Genomic DNA, 20,004 nt, shown 5'->3' with positions numbered 1-20,004 from the left:
CGTAGGTTTCGAGAGATATGGCCGTGCAAAAGCCATGAACGTAAACAAACCAAAAAGCAAGCTGATAAAATCCGCGAAACAGCGGGGGCCACGAAAGATGAACCCGCGATAAACGAGGGAACTCTGTATATGAACAAAAGTATTGGGACATTTTCCACCTGCAGCAGGAGAGGAAAAGAAATAAAGTGCTCACAATAGATGACACGACCCACATCCGGCCCTAATCTTATTGCCAATCCAGACAGCGTGTCCTCTCTAATTAACACACCCAAACCGAGTAAAATGTACCTATGGCAAAAACGAGGACGATGGTGTCGTTTTAATGGATGTTGCTGCCAGAATGTGCCACTGGTGCCTGCTGATTGATTACTCCTCATTCTATTAACCATCAACCTGGATAAACACGCACTAAAACCAGATCCATGTTCAGCGGGTCGAGACAAAGAGGGCCCCGTAAATTTATCACCCTGACACCCGCTAAGAGTCTTGCCTGTTTTGTCCGTCAGCAGGTAGACCAGCCGTCCCAGTTCTTCCGGGATGGTGCTGGTCCTCACCACCGTGCCGGGGATGTTCTCGTCTTTCATGATCATCCAGCCGTAGGCCGCCTTGCCCATGTCCAGATTCACTCGCAGGCTACGCCAGGAGGTCAACAAAGCAGCTAATGTAACCATTTTCAAGAACATGAGCGCGCTTCTCTCAGGTACCTTATGGGGATGATGTAGGAGAAGAGCACAACAAAGCGGAACAGGTTGCGGAACCACAGGCCCACGAAGCCGTGCAGCGCTTCCATGACGATGGCCAGAACCAATTGGGCCAAGAACAGGGCCTTGGTGAGCCGGTTCAGTTCCAGGTCCAGTAGGCCCACCTGCAAAAAGAAAATTTAAAAAAAAATGACTGGACTGGCAGCAATTATGAGATGGTTATTTTTTTGCAATTGGAAATAAAAGCCTGCAAGGTAAATAAATGACTATTCTTCAATTGCTGCTAGGCGGACTTTATAGAGATCCTAACTGCCCCACAAGAAAATGAAAAAACACAAAGTCAGACAAACACATCCCTCCATTTTCTGAACCGCTTACTCCTCCCAAGGGTCACGGGTGGTGCAGGCACAGGGAGAAGATGCAAACTCCACCCAGGAAGGCCGGAGCCTGGACTCGAACCCGAGTCCTCAGTACTGGGAGGCAGACGTGCTAACCCACCGTGCCACCCGCAGACAAACACAAACTCAGGAAATTCCACCAAAAACATCATTATAATAATCTTGCCTGGCTCATTATGTCTCGTAATATGTTGACCTGTTTTTGCATTGCACGTTACATATAATGTGCAACGATTTTCATCCAAAATATCGGCGCCTTCTTAAAATAATCGCCTAATATTTTTTTCTGATTTTTCAGGAAACACAAAAAAAATTAAACCAACAAAAAGACAGCGACAATATGGATTGTCATTTGTATTATATTGCACATCGCATTTTTCACATCGCAACTTGATTTAGATATCAAAATTAAGGAAGTCGTCATATAAAAAAATATTAAAAAGTTTTATTCCTAAAAGACAACCAATGAAAGACCTTAGCTGCTGGCTTTTATCATGTAAATCGCATGTACGACAAATGAGGTTTATTGGTGGCATTTTTTTTTTTTCTTTTAACAAACTACATTGTCCCCTTCGAATACGATCAAGGGTCAAAGGAGTTCCCATATTGAGATGGCTCTGGGGAGAAAAGGGACAAAAAAAAGGGGGGGAATGAGGAGTGGCGGGGTCAAAGTTGTCTTTTATTTTTCAAGTGCGTCTCACAGCCAATGGAGCATGTGGGAAAAAGATGTCAAATAAAGAAGCCGCCCGACCCATTTCTGGCAGTGTACACAGAGGGCTTTCATGTGATGCAAAAAACACCAACATAACATTTCCATGCGCTCAAGGAGCTGCGATGAATAGGAAGCGGGCAGAGAGGGAGGAGAAGGAGAATTCCTCCACTGCTACTGGACCCCCACCAAGCGCATTTCCCCCCGAGGACCGGCCCGGCCGGGGAGAGCAGTGAGACTGATTTATCAGTGGATGCTCAAACTCCCAGTAGCCCCAACGCAGGGTGGGCGGGAGCCCCAGCTACAAGGTTCATGCTTGAGCTATTGAGAAAAATAGAAAAGGGGGAGGCGGGTTGGGGCGGCACGGTGGGATTAAAATGAAGAAAAATTAAGACGGCGCGCACAGCTGAAAAGCAAAAAGGATCCCCTTTAGGCAGAACAATGGCCGCTCTACGTTGTCCCGGCCTGGCCGGGGATCGGATGAAGTCATTATGCAGCCAGTCAAGGCGGGTTTCGGGGTGGGAGGGAAAGCGCTCAATTACTTCAACCTTAAAGATGTGATCAGTGAATGAAAGAACATATTTCACTTCAGCCGGCCGCATGCTATAAAGAGGAATGATTTGTCGGGCCTTTGCGGGTAAACGTGCATGTGAAATCGGTGCTCCTCAAGTCTTGGTTTTGTCCCCATTTATTTTTAGTCATTTGTGATTGTAAGAAACAAAAGTATAAATGATTTTTATTTTTAGTCCCTACATTTCAACACAGGTGTCTGTACTTTAATTCTTTTACCGTTCTTCTGCCAACGTATTACTTCAACAATATTATAACCGCAGTATTATTATTTTTTTTAATTCTACTTAAAGGAGTCGATTCAGTACTTGCACTTTTTTCCCCCACACATATCTATTTATCATACTCCAAGTGTGAGCACTTTTACTACCTCTGTACATTGTTTTATCTTTAGTGCATCATGTGACAACTGCTGTATTTGACTCGAACTGTCCATTTGGTCAAAATACCGCATATTGCTTTTAGCTTGAGATGCATTCCCGGAATTAACTGACATTGTTTCCTGGCTTGCCCCAGTTACTTTTTTTTTTTTTTTTTTCCACTCCAACAATGTTCCGAGAGGCCACGTCCGACGATCACACACACAAAGATCCTCATCTGGCGTCCTGTCAGGCAGATCATTGTCCCGCCTCCATTATTTGAGGCCAAAAACATTGCCGTCGCGCGACTTTATCGACTTTTACGCCCCGCAATCTCCGCTCGCCGTATCGGCACTTGTGACATCATTCCCTTGATATATTGACTTTCTCTCAGACGGGAGCCAGCTTCCACAAAACATCAGGGTTGAGGTGATGCTGGTCGGCGTTGGCAATTATTTTTCTTATTTATTAATGGCCATACAATGACAGGAAAAAAAAAAAAAGCATACTAGAACAGAAGAACTTCAGTTGGGGTTAAAAAGGAACTTTAAATTGGTGGTAGTTGTGTGCTGACTTCCATTTAAAAGGAGTTTGAATGTGATTGATTCATTCTGAACACAGCCACATCAATAGTTATGAGGGGTGCACACTTTTGATACAATATTAGTCCATTTATTTACTTCTTATCGCTTATTTTCCCCGAATTGAGTTGTACAGGTTAAAGGTGGAAAAAATTTGTGGCATTTGAACAGGGGTGTGTAGACTTTTCATATCCACAGTATACTGGTGCATGTATTTCTGGAACGTTAAGTTGTTATGCAATCTGTGCATTTACGTTGCAATCACAACAGCAGATATCCGATACATATCAGATTTTTAGCCACTATGGAAGCAAAATTATGTCACTAACCACGCAGTGTAAATCCAGCATCCCACAGCTGCAGATACGACACTGAGTGCTAAAATCATAAACACGACTGCCGAAGCCTCAGTCAGCCGACTCTCGGAATCATTTTCATCAATCTCTGGGAACAAAACACTCGATGGGGGATTGAGCCGGATTAACTCCTTGCCAGAAAAAAAAAAAAAAAAAAGTCATTTAAATCCTCCCCTTAGTTAATTTCCCTTTTGGGTAATTAGCCAACGGTGCTGACCTTTTCCCCATTGACGAGAGAAGCTTTATCAAGAAAGTCAAGGTTACCAAAAAAAAAAAAAAAAGACAATTATTCTGTGATTTGGTGTAATCTCTTGGGCAATTCTATTCTAAATTTCTAAGTTATCTGTAAATAAATCATTTTGCCATCAAAAGCCATTTCTTCACCTTGTTTTTGGCATCAGACGTGTTGAGTACACTGCGGGTCTCCTTGCCGGTGTAGATCACCACCCCGATCACAGTGCCTGCCAAACAAACAAGACGAGTAATGCTGCTCATTAGTTTACTGCCGCCCCCACCAAGAGCACGCACACATCTTAGTAAGATGAACTGCACGGGAGGAAATGCAATAAGGCCGCCGAGAAGCGTCGTCGTGTTTCGTTGTCACTCAAGTCAGGCATTTAATACGGTGGGCGCACTGACACAAACGGCGTGTCGGGAACTCATAAAACCCAAATCGATACGCCGCCATCTTCACTCGCCAATTCATTACGGTGGCCTTATAACAACGGACTAAAGGGTCATTAATATTAAATGAGGCAGCAGGAATTTAAGGCAGGAACAAAAAAGGCTGGAATGAAAACAAAATGTTTTTTTTAAGAGGTGATAAATTGCTCTCAAAATGATTTTTTCTTTTGCACTAAACCATGGGAAAAACAATTGCACCATATTTTTGTCACACTAATCCCAATATATTGCACGTACGTCTTATTCTATTCTTACAAAGAAAAGTGACATTTACACAAATTTGGTCCTAATTTGTCATCAAATGACAACAGACGTCACAATATGGAAGTTTGCGCATTGATCAAGGTTATTTTAGTTGACTAAAACTAACAAAAAAAACTAAAACTAAAATTCAAGAAACAATTTTGTTAACGAAATAAAATAAAAATGAAACAAAAACTAACAAACTACATTTTATGTTTACAAAACTAATGAAAACTAACTATAATTATAGCAAAAATGTCCGTTTTAGTTTTTGGTAATTAATTTAATGCATGAGCCTTTGGGGATGATTTAAAACGAGATTTTTATATTTATTTTAATATTAACCGAATAAATTTGAAAGTGTGTCGAACAGAAATGACATCATCTCGCAGCAGCCAATAGAAAAGCACCTTCAGATGACGTCGCTCCCATGGTGTTTTTTTAAATATTGCGCACAAGTAATACACATTTCAAAAATAAAATAAAATAAAACCACCCTGAAAACTGATTAAAACTCAGTAAATTTAAAAAAGAAAACTGAAATCGAAACAAAAACTAAATGAACTAAAATGAAAAAAAAAGTGCCGTACCAAAGTGAAAAATATTGATACGGCACAGTAACAGACAACCATACGTCGTCACATCTCAAGCTGCCCACGGAGAAGCTTTTTTGTGTCAACAATAATGACGCAAGGGCTCACTCAGTAAGTTAAGGCCTCAGTGTTTGTTCTTCTGGTCAAGGTCAGGGCATTGCAGAGTGGTGGGAGCTAGTGTGGTTAGAGGGGAGGTCACCACAAATCAATGGCGAGCGAGGGAGTCGCAAACGCTCTCAACTGACACCAGGGACTTCAGCTGGGGATGGAGGAAACTTGCTCACCCGAGGCGACGACCGTGCTGGCCCACAGCGTGTTTTCGATACTCAAGCTCTCGTGGACTTGGTGATCAGCGTCCTCCTATTTGGGGGGGGGGGGGATTGAGACAGGACAAATCAAAGTCACATCACATAGTCACCATATGGATGTAACGTATTGGGATCTCAGAGAGCTTGTTTGGAAAGGTTAAGGCTCTCAAATCCATCCTTTAAAGATTTTGACAACAGAATCAAACTGTTTCCACAAGATCTGACTATGATGTTTCAGTAATATAAAAGACATACTTTGAAGAAAAACAAAGTAACACTTTGAGATACAAGTGACCCAACTTGTGAATTTTGTTGAGTTGTATACTTTAAACAAGCACATATTACTGCAGCTCACCGACTCGGTTGTGAAACTCTTCTTCATAGGTGTCTAAGTTTGTAGAAATACTGCCCCCAAGTGGACAAGCAACACACAGCAGAAGGAGCAGCACAAAGTCCATTAATTGAAGCAAAAATTTGGCAAAAACGGTTTAATTCTTTACGTTCTTTTACAACATTGGGCCATTGTCAGCTGTTTTTGAGAGGCTGGAATGGGTTAAATGTATTTTCATTAATTTCAATGGGAAACTACCACCAAATTTATGACTTGAATTTGCTATAATAATATGTAAAAATGTGTGACAAATTCCACTTTAAGGACCACAGGTGAACAGGTTGTTTCCATTGCGATAAGACTTCATTTCCGCAAGCAGCCAAACCGTAGCTCTTTTTTTTAAATTTTTTTTATCAATACTGTACAGGCATCCTTTCACAAAAAAAAAAAACAAGCACAGCAAGGTCACGTCGGTGAGATTTCACAGATAAATAAGGCCCCTTGTGAGTTAGCTTGTGAGTGCGCATGTGTGTACGCGTGCGTGGCTCTCGTTTCACCGCCTCTCTCTTAAATAAAGCCAAATGGTTTGGTCCGGAGTGGTGAGTGCAAGCTCCGGTTACATCTCCAATGTCGGGCCTGATATAATAATTATGACACCCAAGCAGCCACATCCTGTCAATCGTCACAAAGTGGTGAAGAAGTGCATGAAAAATAAATGGCGGGCGGCCCAACGCTTGACCGCTCTGACATTGTCATCGCCTCGCCGCGTCTCCATAAAGTCTAGGATGAGGGCGAAAAAAAAAAAAAAAAAGGAGCCTTCATAAATAGGTAAGTTCATTTGCTGCGAATCTGTGGGAACACAATTTTTTTTTCTTCCCCCCCTCATACCGCCGCCTCTTCCCCATCCTGCTCTGACTCAAAGCACACGATATGCAAAGGAAGGCCGTAGAGGATGAATGAGTGGAGGAAGTGCTCGCTCACTAAGCCTGGTGTGTGGCCAAGAGTGAAGACAGACCACAAAGCCGGCCTTTGTAGTGCGACTCTCCTCTCTGTGGGGGCTGTGCTAATCTGCTATTAATAAAAAAAAAAAAAAAAAAAAAAAAAACCTGCGCAACAAGCAAGCAAGACAGGATAGATGGGAGCTCGCTAGCTAGCGGCAGGACCTGCAAGTGCATGTGACGTAAGACGGGTGTGAAGACAAGACGCCCATTGTTACCACTTTGTCAACTATCTGTTGAGGATTTATTTCGACAGGAAAAGAAATAAAACAAGCGTACCCGTGTGAAGTTGCCCTCAAAACTGTGGATGTCCAGCTGGGGCTTCTGGGCATAGACGAAGGCGTTGATGGAGAAGAGATCCTGAGGAAGAACGGACATAAACACAAAAAATAAATAAATAAAGCATCATGAAAATAAACCCAATAATCAACACAATTTTGCCCATCTGGCTTGTATACCTGCTTTAAATTTTCCAATTTGCATATGATATCAAAATTTAGATGAAACATTTTGGGGAAGCAGGTGACTCATATAAGATTTACTTGGTTGTTTAATTTCACACTTGATGGGCGGGCAGCCACCTCATAGAAACCAAATATTTGTACAGAAGCAATTAAAAAGTCAATTTTTGATAAGATTCACGCATTAAAGTATCTGAGGACACTTTGTTAATTAAATAAACACCATTATTTAACCGTGGCACGTTTTATAAAGACTGCACACCCATTTTTTGTGTGATTTTACACTGGAAGCAATACTTTTCATGAGCCAATAATCTGATCACAGCTTTACCCCGACTGCTGGAAGCCGCTGCGTGCATCCCACGGCCACTTTCAGCTTCCAGTCCGTCTCACCGTCCAGCTGATCGGTCCTGATGAAGCACGTACCTGCATCAGATCAGACAGAATGTGTTCCTTTGAGTTTTGTTATATGTTCTCTTTTTTTTTTTTTTTTTTTTTTTTTTTTGTGTTGCAGCTCTGTTGTTAAAGGGTTATAATTACCGATAAATCGATGCTAAAATCAATTAGCTGGTTTAGGGTGTTTCACAATGTTAGCAATAAGCTAGTAGACTTTTTGTTAGATGAAATTATATGGTTTGGTAGAACATTTTGATGTTAAACATGATGACAAAGCATACATTAGTGACAATTAATTACAAGGTAAAGAAATATTAACTCATTCACTGCCTTTGACAAGTATACTTGTCAATTGTATTTTTTAGAGCGGTGCTAAATGGGGGCAAATCTGAGCATGCTCCACTGTAAATATCAAACTTGGAAACAACTTTACTGATGCCCAACCACCGGTAGATGACATCATTGCCCCATTTTATAGGAAATAAACACAGTTTCAGAGTCCATGGGAGAAATGGCTGTATTTTGGCAAACCTACATTTTTCTGCTGTCAATTATAAAAGAACGGGACGGGACAAAAAGTAGGGAGTCTATTCTGTTATTTGGTAGATTCGGTTTATATATAATTATTGAATGTAATATCACGTGAGTATTGGAAATGTAAACATTTTCTATAATGACTGGCAGTGAATGAGTTAAAAGTATTCATTAGCCTGTCTATGGTGTTTTGCATTGGTTGTTAGCATTAAGCTAAAGACCCTTTCCAAAGACAAAGCTATAAGGTTGTTTTAAATGCATGTTATTCTCTTTGTAAAATGTTCAGAGATTAAACTTCAGCTGGGAGTGGCAATAAAAATTTAAGCTTGAAGCTTTTTTTGGTGAAGAATTGTTCACTACCTGCCAAACTACTTTTTTTTTTTTTTCTCCCCCAAAGGCGCTCAACTCTTCATGTGTCATTTCCTGCACCGCTAAACAGAGAGTCCTTGTTGCTCCCATGTTGTCCCTCCGTGCTGATAAAGACGCTAATAAACGGCCCAGGCGGACAGGTGGTGTAAGATGTTGACCCGCATTGATCTTCGATAATATTACGTATGAAAGTGATGGATGTGGGACACTATCTGACAGGCAGGCGAGAGGGCGGCCGTAAAGCGTCCCCTGGAGGGTTAGCCGTGACGAAGACCGCGAGGATGATTCATGCTCCTCGGCAGCCCGGCACGCGAAAGACAAATATGTGCTTATGCGCCGCGCGTGTTGAGGACGTAAAAACGTCAACAACACCCTGGCCGAGCGTATTATGTTATTGTTATATAGATTGACGGGGACAGCGTCTTCAGGAACATTTCCCCTCGGAATCCCCCCCAGCCACCCGGTCACGCGAATCGGATGCGGCGCATTGATTGATTCGCTTCATCCGTCACTCCAACAATGTGACATAAATAATATGAATCACAGGCCGGGCTCATCCAATCATGTCAACAAGCAAGAGGGGGTCGGAAGTCACATTTCAAACCCGACACAGTTTATTAAGGAGCCAAGCAAGGCGCATAACAGGATGCCGTTTGTTCCGTTCTGCGCGCATTTAACTCACTATTACATCGGCCGGAGTCATTTTATCGCATTCAAGGGAGATATTGTCTCCGCTCACCGTTCTTCTCCGACGTCCTCAGGAAGATCATGTCTGCGGGAATCCTTTGGTTCTAGGAAGAAAGCAAAGGTGGAGAGTTACACACTGCGGTTGCTCAAGTCATTTCAATCTTGCTGAATAATTAAACAAGGACTTGACTTGGTGAAGACGGATTAAAAAAAAAAAAAAAAGGCCAAGAAATTCAAGCGTATCCACTTTCCAGAGATTTTAGGAAAAAATAAAATTAACAAATTCTGTTTAGTGGGCAAAAATGGACAATAAAGCTAAGAGATCCAAAGCCTTGAAACACACCTGCCACATTTTAACATGCATTCACTTTTAACTGAGAAATGAAATGTGAAAAATAATGCAAATAAATACATATAAAAAACACTATCATATAAAGAAATGATATACAAATACAACAAATTAATATCCATTAAAACAAAAATCCCTAATTGTACTATTATTTACTCAGCACCAGAAAAAAAATAAAAATTATTAAACTATACTAAAATATGTAGTAAAAAAATTATTACCATTACCTTAAATTGACACATAATTAAATAATTTGAATTCATATTAAAATTAAATACAAATGTTCACTATGATATATGAAAATATATACATTAAAAAAAAAATCCTCTATAGAATAAAAAAAAAAAAAATGGGTGAGTAGTTTTTGCATAATACTGCTGTTTTGAACATGAAGTGTAAAATTATATCCCATACTGCAACACTAATTACTGCTAGCCTGAAAAGAAGTATGAATAAGTTATCTTATTACTTTTGGAAGACAAAACATAAAACAAAAAGGCAGTAAACAAGGAAGAACCATATTACTACGAGCCCAGTGAATCTTTGTGGCACATGCATGCTGGCTCCCCTAGTGGTATGCAAAAAATTACCAAATTAAATTTTGAAACTTTATAATGATACAGTACAGTTTTTTTTCTTTCAATCCAATATAGTACATTTGTTAAATACACTTTGTATTTAATATTTTAGTACAATACAGTGAATCTTTTTTTTTTTTTTTTACGGTTTACTTTCAAATATTGTTTTAAATCACCTTCTCAGCAATAATCAGGTCCCCCACTTGGATGTCCGAGCTCTTCACCTGGATTTTACCTGCGGTAATGGGAACAAAATAAATAAAACGCATGTCAATTCCTACAATGACAGCACTCAAATCCAAGCCACGTCTTCACTTTTAATAGCCGAGCGCTATTGATTTGTGGCATTTCGCTCTTGTTTTTTTCCGTCACCTTGCGAGAGATTGATTCTGGTGCTGACGTAACCGACGTCTGTTTTCACGAGCCGATAACTCTCATATTTATCGCCTCAATATCCTCGGCAAAGTCTCACACCGGCCGGTGTACGAGGTGTGACGGCACAATCGTAAGGACGAGAGGATTGGGGTCGGACGATCTTTAGCAGCGTTAAAAAAAAAAAAAAAAAAAAAAAATCAATGCAATTACGGCGAGAGGGACGACTTGTGTTACAGGGGTAATTGCGCGGGGAGCGTTCGGTGATAGCGGGGAGTATCGGCTGTCATGGTGTCAGCAAACAGTCGTCGGCGGCTGGCTCACCGCGCAGCGTCAGCTTGCTGTACAGCTGCGAGTTCATCTCCTTGTCGCGCTGGTGGCGCCGCATCTCGTCCACCGCCTCGCGCACCATCGTGACGGCCAGCACGAAACCCTGCAAGAGGCAACAGACGTCAAGTTTGCATAAATGCACTCAGCAAACATAAAATTCCCTCAACGATACACTGGATTCCGATTGATTATGTAAATAGGAACAAGGATTGTCCCATTTTGAAAACTAACCTGAGATTTATTTTTTTTTTTACCCCTCAATACGGCAGTTGCAATTATTTTTTCAAGGTCCTCTTAGGTATTTTTAACAAAACCAAGAAATTAGCCTACAATAAACCAATATCAGATATACTGAAATGTTTTGGTATTATTATTATAAGGTAAAATAAAAGTAAACGAGCCATGAATTAATAGGAAAGACAGTTCATCGGCTTCATTTAACTTACTAAAAACGGATTTTACATTATTAAAATTTTAACGTGACATGCGCATATTATCATTGCCCAGTTTGGGTCGTCATCCTGATGTTCCACCCAAGAATAGCCGTGACTTTCAGTGAGTGTGCCTTTGAAAAGGCGAGGCCTGGCCTGGTGAGTGACGTGGGTGTCGGCGAATGTTCTGCGCCCATGTTAGCAGCCTGCTAAATGTTAGCAAGAAATTCTGAGTGAGATGCTTTGCGCTTTCTTTTTCTTTTTTGGAATTGAGTTATTTAATTAATCATTTGCGGTCTACTTTGCAACAGGTTTATAATAGTGTTGGATTTTTCTTTATAGTTTGTTTTTAATTCTCTGACTTCTGTTTTTTTTTTTTTATTTAGTTACTTCGTTTTTAGAGAAAGTTTTTTTTGTTTTTTGTTTTTTGTTTTTTCAAAAATGCTGTTTTAGATGTGTGTTGAGTTGTGTTAGTTTTTTTAATATATTGAGTATTTGTTGGTGCGAGATTAAAAAATAAAAAGGCCAGTAAGTACTGTTTAAAAAAATAAATTACAATTCTTAAAGCATTAACTTTCCTCTTCCTGTAGCTATGGATGAACAGAAATACTTTGTCAATATAATGAAAAAGATGAAAACAAAGGACATTTTCGCTACAATTATTATTATTTTAGTTTGTTTTATAAACATCAAACAAGTCAGTTCACGTTTGTGTTTTCGTTATTTTATTTTGTTAACTCAAATGTTTTTTCAGTATATTCGTTTTCGTTAACTATAATAATCTTGTTTTGTACTGATGTCCATCCATCCATCCATCCATTTTCTTGACCGCTTATTCCTCACAAGGGTCGCGGGGGCTGCTGGCGCCTATCTCAGCTGGCTCTGGGCAGTAGGCGGGGGACACCCTGGACTGGTTGCCAACCAATCGCAGGGCACACAGAGACGAACAACCATCCACACTCACACGCACACCTAGGGACAATTCGGAGCGCCCAATTAACCTGCCATGCATGTCTTTGGAATGTGGGAGGAGACCGGAGTACCCGGAGAAGACCCACGCGGGCACGGGGAGAACATGCAAACTCCACCCAGGAAGGTCCGAGCCTGGACTCGAACCGGAGACCTCAGAACTGGGAAGCGGACGTGCTAACCACTCGACTACCGTGCCGCCGTTTTGTACTGATGTGTTGTTTTTAATTAGTGTCCTCTTTGGTCTTGCCAAATAAACGAACGGCATGTTAGAAACCTTTAGGATGACGCACATTATGGCATACCTAATGTCGCCTCGTTTGAAGTCAGGCTACTTTATTTGAGCGAGAAGACGAGAGGAATTTACCAGGGGCGCCCAGTACGTGTACAGGTACCCGATCTTCAGCGAGGGCACAAACTGTGAGCAGGCCACCACCAGGAAGTAGAGATTGAGAAAGAACTTGAACTGCTGGTAGAGCACCTGAGATCAGAGACAGCAGACGTTATCAAAATGCAACAACAGCTCACATTTGCGCTTTTGAAGGAAAACTTTACGAGACATCACACCTAGCAAAGCGCTCGCTAATGGGCTCGAAGGTCACACTTTGAATAATGCCTGTAATAATGAGAGCGCGGCGTCCGGCCCGATCAATAGGCGCTTAATGAACCCCCTGACCTTTAGGGCGGGGGGGGAAACGCGCGCTAAACTCAATTTGCGTGTGTTTAATAATTCAAAGTGCAGGCAGACAAACGGCGCATTTGTTCAGAATATGGACGTCTCCAATGGACAGGTGACATTTTATGGTTGGGGAAGTGAGTGACCCTCTTAATTACGGAGCCGTTTGCGTTTTAATAAGTAAGCCTGATCGCTACTGTCCCCCAGTGTCAACGCTCAATGACAAGACGCTAAGTAGCGTTATAATATGCGATGGTTGTCAGTGTAGGGCAAGGGTGGCAAACTGCGGTCCTCGAGGGCCGGAGTACTGCAGGTTTTATAGATTTCCCTACTCGAAGTGCAGCTGATTCCAATTAACAGGCTCGTTATCAGGCTTCTGCAGAGCTTGCTGATGAGCTGATCATGAATCAGCTGTGTTGAAGAAGGGAAATATCCAAAACCTGCAGGACTGCGGCCTCGAGGATCTCGCCACCCCTGGTGTAGGGATTTCTTCACTTTTTTCCCAATGAAAGGCACATATAGGACAAAAACAAAAACAAAACAAAAAACATTTGTCCCCCTTACTTTATAACATGCACTATTTTTTAAATAAAGTGTGATAGCTCGATTCTCATACAAAAAATAATTGTGAAACTAATATCTTTAGATATTCAACTTTTTTTTTTTTACGTTTTAAAATATTGGTTCTAATATTGAATGGAACCATTCAACATTTTGAGTTCACATTCAGTTCTTATTTATTAATATTTAAAAACTGATGAATGTTACAAAATGTCACATTTGTTTTTGCTTTTAAAAAAAGTTATTTTAAAAAAATACTTTTTCAATATTTGAAATTGAACAATACTTTAAAAAAAATCATTGTGAAAAGTACTTTTACTTTTGAAAAAAATAGCATCATGCCTTGTAACAGTCAAGACTTACACACAAGAATATTTCTTCAATATTTGAAAAATGTTTTCAAATAAAGATAGTGATAACTCGTACAAGTCAATTATATATTTTTTTTTTACTAATATTTTTAGAATAATGTGACATGTAACATTCATTTTTTATTATGTTTAAAAATTGTTGAATGCTATAAAATATCAAAAAATGTTTACATTTTTTCATTGTCATATTATGTAATAAATTAATATTTGTTTAAATATTTTTAATATATTTTTCAATAAATCCAATTACTGTTATATTTTTAATATTTAAAAAACATTTTCTAACTAAATATTGTATGGTACCTTGAGACACAAAAAAAATCAAATAAGAAAACAATGATTCACTTTAAAACGTTTTACTAATTTAGGGGGAAGGAAAAAAAAAAAATCGCTTAATGTCTTAACCAACATTTGAACTTCTTGCAGTAATCATCTGATCATCTCAATAAGGGGCAGAACAATAATAATAATAGTAAAAAGTGCATTTAACGGCAATTGCCGTCCCTGTGCCTTTGAGCAAGGCATGGAACGCCCCATAAAATACGCAAATCAAGCCATTACCCCTGGCACAAAGGTGAAGATGTTGTACTTCTGGTTGTGGATGGAGTTTTTGGGGAACTTCTCCTCGCACTTCTCCGGGTGGCCGAGCCACACGGTGCGAGCCTTCAGCTCCTTCTTCCGCCGACACATTCGGACCAGGCAATCGCAGCAGCTGAGGGCGACAGCGCACAATTTGATCCGCAACGGTACGTGGCAACAAAACAACAACAGCTGTAGTGTGTTTGTCATAGGACACTCCATTTATTGCATATTTTATCGCTCTAGAATCAATACAGGTCTTAGCTTGACGTAAAACTAAAATACTTGAAGGCCATTACATAATGTTACGTAAGCTAAAAAAAAAAAAGAACATTTGTCATCAGTGCACATTTTAAAAAGGCTAAATTTCATGTTTTGATAAAAAGTTATTCAACTATTCACACATCCATCACTACTCTTATTATTTACAAATAGTCTGTGTTAATTTAATCTTTTTGGACACACCTCTAATAAGTGAGCTCTTTTTTTATTTTCCTCGTGAGGGGCGTTTTGAGCGGTGAGGTGAAAAGTTTAGCGTCTTCGCCGGGGAGGAAACGTTCACGGCTCAATTTGGGCAGACAAAAAAAAAAAAAAAAAAACACTCTCTGTGCTTGCTAGCATCTCCAGACACATTTCATCCTTGTTTGCTGTTAGCCAAGCGTCGCTAACACGCGGGGATGTTCCGCCGACCCGCCACCCCGGCCGACACGATGGATTTATTACAGCGAGACAAACAAAAAGTCAGGTTTGACTTTGTATCTCTCCACCTGCTAATAATGACAGCGTGGCTCATCTGCAGCATGAAATACAAACAGTGTGTGATACAGCAAAAAAAGGCCTTCTCAAACTGGGGGTGGGGGTTCACAAACTAATTTGTTGTAAATTATTTAATTGTATCATTTTTAAAAAGTATATGGATAATGGTGGTCAATAAAACAAACTAATTACTCCTAGCTGCTTTTGCCCAATTACAACATGAAGCTAGGGCTGCCACAATCGAGTATTTTTAGAATGAAGTTTGCTCCCGAATACCGATTATCTCAGCGATTTATCAAATGAAAATTGAAGCTTTGAGGCACAGGTTTTGTTTACGTATTTAAAAGTGATGTATTACATAAACCTGACATTGTAACAATGTTAAAGTTTTGTTTTTTTTTTTAAGGAAAAAGGGCATATTACTATACTACTACAAATATTTCCTTCAAACCCGGACCCGCGTACCCAAAAAGTTTTTAAGCCTCTGACATGAAAATAGCTACAGTGTCACCTCGGTGTACATCGTCATGGTGATTGACTTGGCTTTTCCACCGTTTTAAGCAACAAAAAACTCAAATCAACTTTGGCGGTTACAACTTTTGGCCGTGTTTGCGTTGGCGGTGGCGCTCCGCCTCGGTGCGCTCGGCGTGCAGATTCATACGGCAGATTATTTGAGCAAATGAATGCTATTTAAATAACGGCGCCATTTGAACAGCGGCGGCTTAGTCGGCTCGTGAATTATTTGCCTTTTATAATCCCGTGCAGTGCACACACAAAATTACTGGAAAGCATCAAACTAGTCAGCTGTGAAAAATCCAATTTGTTCATTAGCGAGGGGGTGCGCAGGAGCGATGGGGGGGGGGGGGGTCGCGATCGATTCGGCTGGAGACGCACCGCTGGCGACAAACTAACGCCGAGCGCGCTTTCAAACTTCCTTGTATCGGTGTGGAAATCCTTCTTTTGGGGATCAAAAGTGACCGAATGCGTGTCGGGCGGCAAAACGGTGACCTCGATTGTGACTTCGCGCTTCATGCACAGCTACTGGTGCGTTGGATATCCAAACTGGCACTCGCGTGTACACAAACGCGACTTTTATGCCAAGCTTCACATTTACAGAATGACAAATGTCACAGGGGCCTACACGGGATGTGAATCCCGTCAAAAATAAATAAATGAAAAACAAAGAGATGAAAATTGAGGTATTAAAGGTTTTAATACGCTGTGTATGTATGTATGATGGGGTTTAATTGATTCAGGCCCGACTAGTAGGGTCCGTAACAAGCTGTAAAACACATCAAAAGTAAACAAAAAAAAACAACAACAATGGAGGTATTCTTTTAACTTAATATGCGATGCAATAATAATGTTTAAATAAGTCAGGCCCAACTAGTTAGGTGCCTAAACAGGCTGCCAACCATAGAAAAGCAAATGCAAAGAGTATAACAAAGGTACTCTTGGATTTTAAGACATAATGTACATACATATGTGAATCAAAATGATTCATACCCGACTAGCTGGCTGCCTGAATAGGTTGCGTCATGTAAACAGACATGGACGTACCTTCCACAGAGAACTCTCCACCCGCCGAGGAGGAACCAGCCGAGGCCTTTCCGTCTGTGGTTGACCCTGGCGCGGGGCAGCGTTTGGTAGTCGCTTTCGTCGTTCTCGAATGCCTCGTCGGACATCATCAGGGGCATCTCATCCAAGCTGGACGGCTCATCGTCGATTGAGAATCTGCCAGGAATTAAAAAACGCACTTGATGGAGCTCAGATCGGACTGCAAGTCACCGTTGGCGGTGTTTGTTTTGTAACTCGAGTAAACATACTCGCAGTGTACTCAAGGAACCTGTTGTGCAAATGACGGGAATATGCAGCCTAATGCAACATGCAACACTTGTCTTCCGATGTAATGGACTACAATTGATATTTGTCTCTAAGTAGATCCTAAATTGGTGTGTGAGGCTCTCAACATTGTAAATATTGATTGACTATCGCAACATTTTATCTGACAATTCTTCCAGACTTTGGAAAAGTAGTTAGACCACCAAAACAACTTGGACGTTGCAATTCTTCTGAAATTTTGATCAATCATGTGAATGGTTACAAGCAACAAAGACATAGAAGCATAACCGGGCTACAAGATGCTTCAAACATGAAAAATTCAAAATGACCAAAATTCAACAAGGAAACGGTGAGTCATTCTGCGAGAACTGAATTAATTGCAGCGTCCATTCGTCCATGTTGGGTTTGTTTGTTTGTTTGTTAGCGCCAGCATCTGCGTTGGCTTCCTGGTTTCGTCACAGTTGCATATCCCGCCCCCAAACACAATGTCGCTCTGTGATTGGTCTGACCCACCAGTGGTTCGGCAAAGGCCGTTATCTGCGGGAGCGGTACAAGATGGTATTCTCCGGAGTTTGTGAACTCACAAATACCGCAATAATTCATCTTGCGAGAGCAAGGTTAAATTAGAGTACCACTAATAGCTCAATTTTTGTCTTTTTGGTGTTAACATTTGAGGAGTTTGGCATCCTGTTGAGGTAGCCAACTAGTCGGGCAAAGAAAAATTGCCACTTATTAACATTTTGCACACCCGATAATGCTTCCATTTTGCTGTCTTGGTCTTCAAAGTACATGTGATGGACGTTGCAGCCAGTTTAGGCAGCCAACTTGTCACACCTAACAACAAAAACAAAAAAACAACAACAACAAAATACATGCCACTACTATTCAAAACCTTTTATCGATGAAATCTTGTTGAGTTGTTCATTCTCAGCCAAAAATGATTACAACAAACACACTATGTAAAAAGTCAACCCACCCTGTTCAGTGTTCAAACATTATTATTATCATTTTTTTTGCATGTGAAATGAAACTAACCTAAATCATTTTGAAACTTCACAGCAAAAAGCCTGGCATTTGAACACGGGTGCGTAGACTTTTTATATCCACGCGATGCCCAGTTAAGTAATTATTAGTCACGTGGCTCTAAGTGTCTGACACACACCAGATCTGGCACAACAGGAAGATTAGCACAGTAAAAGCAAATTCGACTTTGTGTATAGACAAACTAATGCTGTAAACGTCATTGTGACCAGATGATGAATTTTAATCACAGCTAACTTACTTGTCACCGGTCATCTAAAACGGAACAAAATGAAGCGGAAGTCGACAAGACCGGGGATACTATGCTAGCCGCACAAGCTAACATAGCCTCGCCACAGTAAACACGTTTAAACACACACGCTACAGTGACGTCAGGCTGAAGCAGCAGAAACCTGAACATTTTAACGCGTCATTTCATCGCTCAACTGCGGAAATGGCAGCAAAAAGAGGCAAAATACCTCGATTGTCTGACGGAGTGGTAGTTGTAGATGCTTCTTCTCAAGCTCTTCCGCATCGGATCTAACGGGATGTTGTCAGCCATCTTGGCTGGCAAGTCCACGCGGTGACGTCACTCCACCCTTACGCAGGGATTTATGCCGCATTCGCGAACACGAGTGGATTTTAAGACGCGCTTCATACTTTGTTCTTTTTTTCGTCCTTGAGATGTTTACATTGTGGGTGAATTATTGTATTTAGTTTAGTCAATAATTTAAATAAATAATAATCCATTTAATCAGATTTTGGTACACCAGATTGAGGAGGAACTTTACAAATTCTGAGGTTTATGAAGGCAACACAGGGCAACGATTCATTATGATTGATAACACGCGCACAAAATGCTAATTTGTGGCCATGTAATACTTATTTGTAACCACAAAATGCGAACATAAGCAATTAGGGAAAATAACCCCCCACCCAAAGCTCGAAATACTGATGTTGCCAGAGTTGAAAGTCACAAGTTTGGGGGGGGGGCTACTCTCTATTATTATTGATATTTTTTTTTTAGTGACTTTAGCAACGTGAAAATGTCAGTAAATAGATCAATATGTTTACAATATTATTACACGGGGTCAGCACAAGTTTCTTTTTTGTTTTGTTTTTTTAGATATGTTAGTGATTACAAGTTTTTGCAATTGTGTTGAGGTATCCTCTTGATGAAATTGGTTCTGTTTCAGATTGCAGTAAAAAAGAAAAAAAGAAAAAGGAAATTGGAGACTTAGTGTATTAGCTACTGTATTTTAGCCTCACTTGAAAATGTACTGTTTAGGTTAGAATTTCAAAATGAAACTAACGAGCTAATCATTTAAAATACATTATTTTTGTTTTGTTTTTTTAGACACATGTAGGCTACATATAAAATGAAGAAATAAAACTAGGTGTATGTACAGCGCACATGTATCATCCAGATCACCTCATAGTCTATCAAGAGGAGGTTTAGGTAGTACGGCGAGCATTTGTTCTCCATTTTATTATACCCAACAATTTTTCCACAAAAAAACAGAATGCTGATCATCAGGTTTTGTTTTTGAACGTGCTGGGGGTATTGGTGAGCATATGTTGTGCTTTGCACCAGCTCGCAGCATTGGGCAGCTGTCCAGAGGAAGGAGCGCAGACTTTTTGCATTATTGATTCGAACATTCAGTACGTTCCCTTCTTTCTGAGCAGCTCTCAGCACAGAGTGTGAAGTTACACATGCTCGTTAAACTAAAATAAATAATAATAATAAAAAAAAAAACATCTACTAGTGTCTCTCAATGGGTAAAATGGCGTTCCAAATTTAGAGTTGTGCGCCTTCCGCGTTTTTCCATGTTATATCACAACACACCAGGCAGCACTGAGCGCTACTGGAAGAAATGCAGTGTGATTACATG

General features: G+C 40.4%; 1 protein-coding gene across 2 annotated transcripts in view; it reads right to left on the bottom strand.

Moving 5' to 3' along the window:
* Positions 1–18,710, bottom strand: part of atp9b (ATPase phospholipid transporting 9B) — a 29,717-nt gene extending 11,007 nt beyond the window's left edge. For both annotated transcript variants that reach the window (XM_077506798.1, XM_077506799.1), the window contains exons 1-13: positions 18,592–18,710; positions 16,811–16,984; positions 14,477–14,627; positions 12,675–12,788; positions 10,902–11,010; positions 10,382–10,440; positions 9,331–9,382; positions 7,624–7,718; positions 7,111–7,191; positions 5,479–5,554; positions 4,059–4,135; positions 705–865; positions 491–633 (exon numbers count right to left, since the gene is read on the bottom strand). In XM_077506798.1, coding sequence (XP_077362924.1) covers positions 491–633; positions 705–865; positions 4,059–4,135; positions 5,479–5,554; positions 7,111–7,191; positions 7,624–7,718; positions 9,331–9,382; positions 10,382–10,440; positions 10,902–11,010; positions 12,675–12,788; positions 14,477–14,627; positions 16,811–16,984; positions 18,592–18,674 — 1,375 coding nt within the window. In that variant the 5' untranslated portion in view covers positions 18,675–18,710. The remainder of the gene's footprint in view (positions 1–490; positions 634–704; positions 866–4,058; positions 4,136–5,478; positions 5,555–7,110; positions 7,192–7,623; positions 7,719–9,330; positions 9,383–10,381; positions 10,441–10,901; positions 11,011–12,674; positions 12,789–14,476; positions 14,628–16,810; positions 16,985–18,591) is intronic.
* Between the last annotated feature and the right edge of the window lie 1,294 nt (positions 18,711–20,004).

The sequence above is a fragment of the Festucalex cinctus genome, chromosome 19 (genome assembly GCF_051991245.1).
Source record: "Festucalex cinctus isolate MCC-2025b chromosome 19, RoL_Fcin_1.0, whole genome shotgun sequence".
NCBI classification, from domain to species: domain Eukaryota; kingdom Metazoa; phylum Chordata; class Actinopteri; order Syngnathiformes; family Syngnathidae; genus Festucalex; species Festucalex cinctus.
Note: the sequence above shows the minus strand (reverse complement) of the source record. Positions and strands in the feature narration are given on the sequence as shown.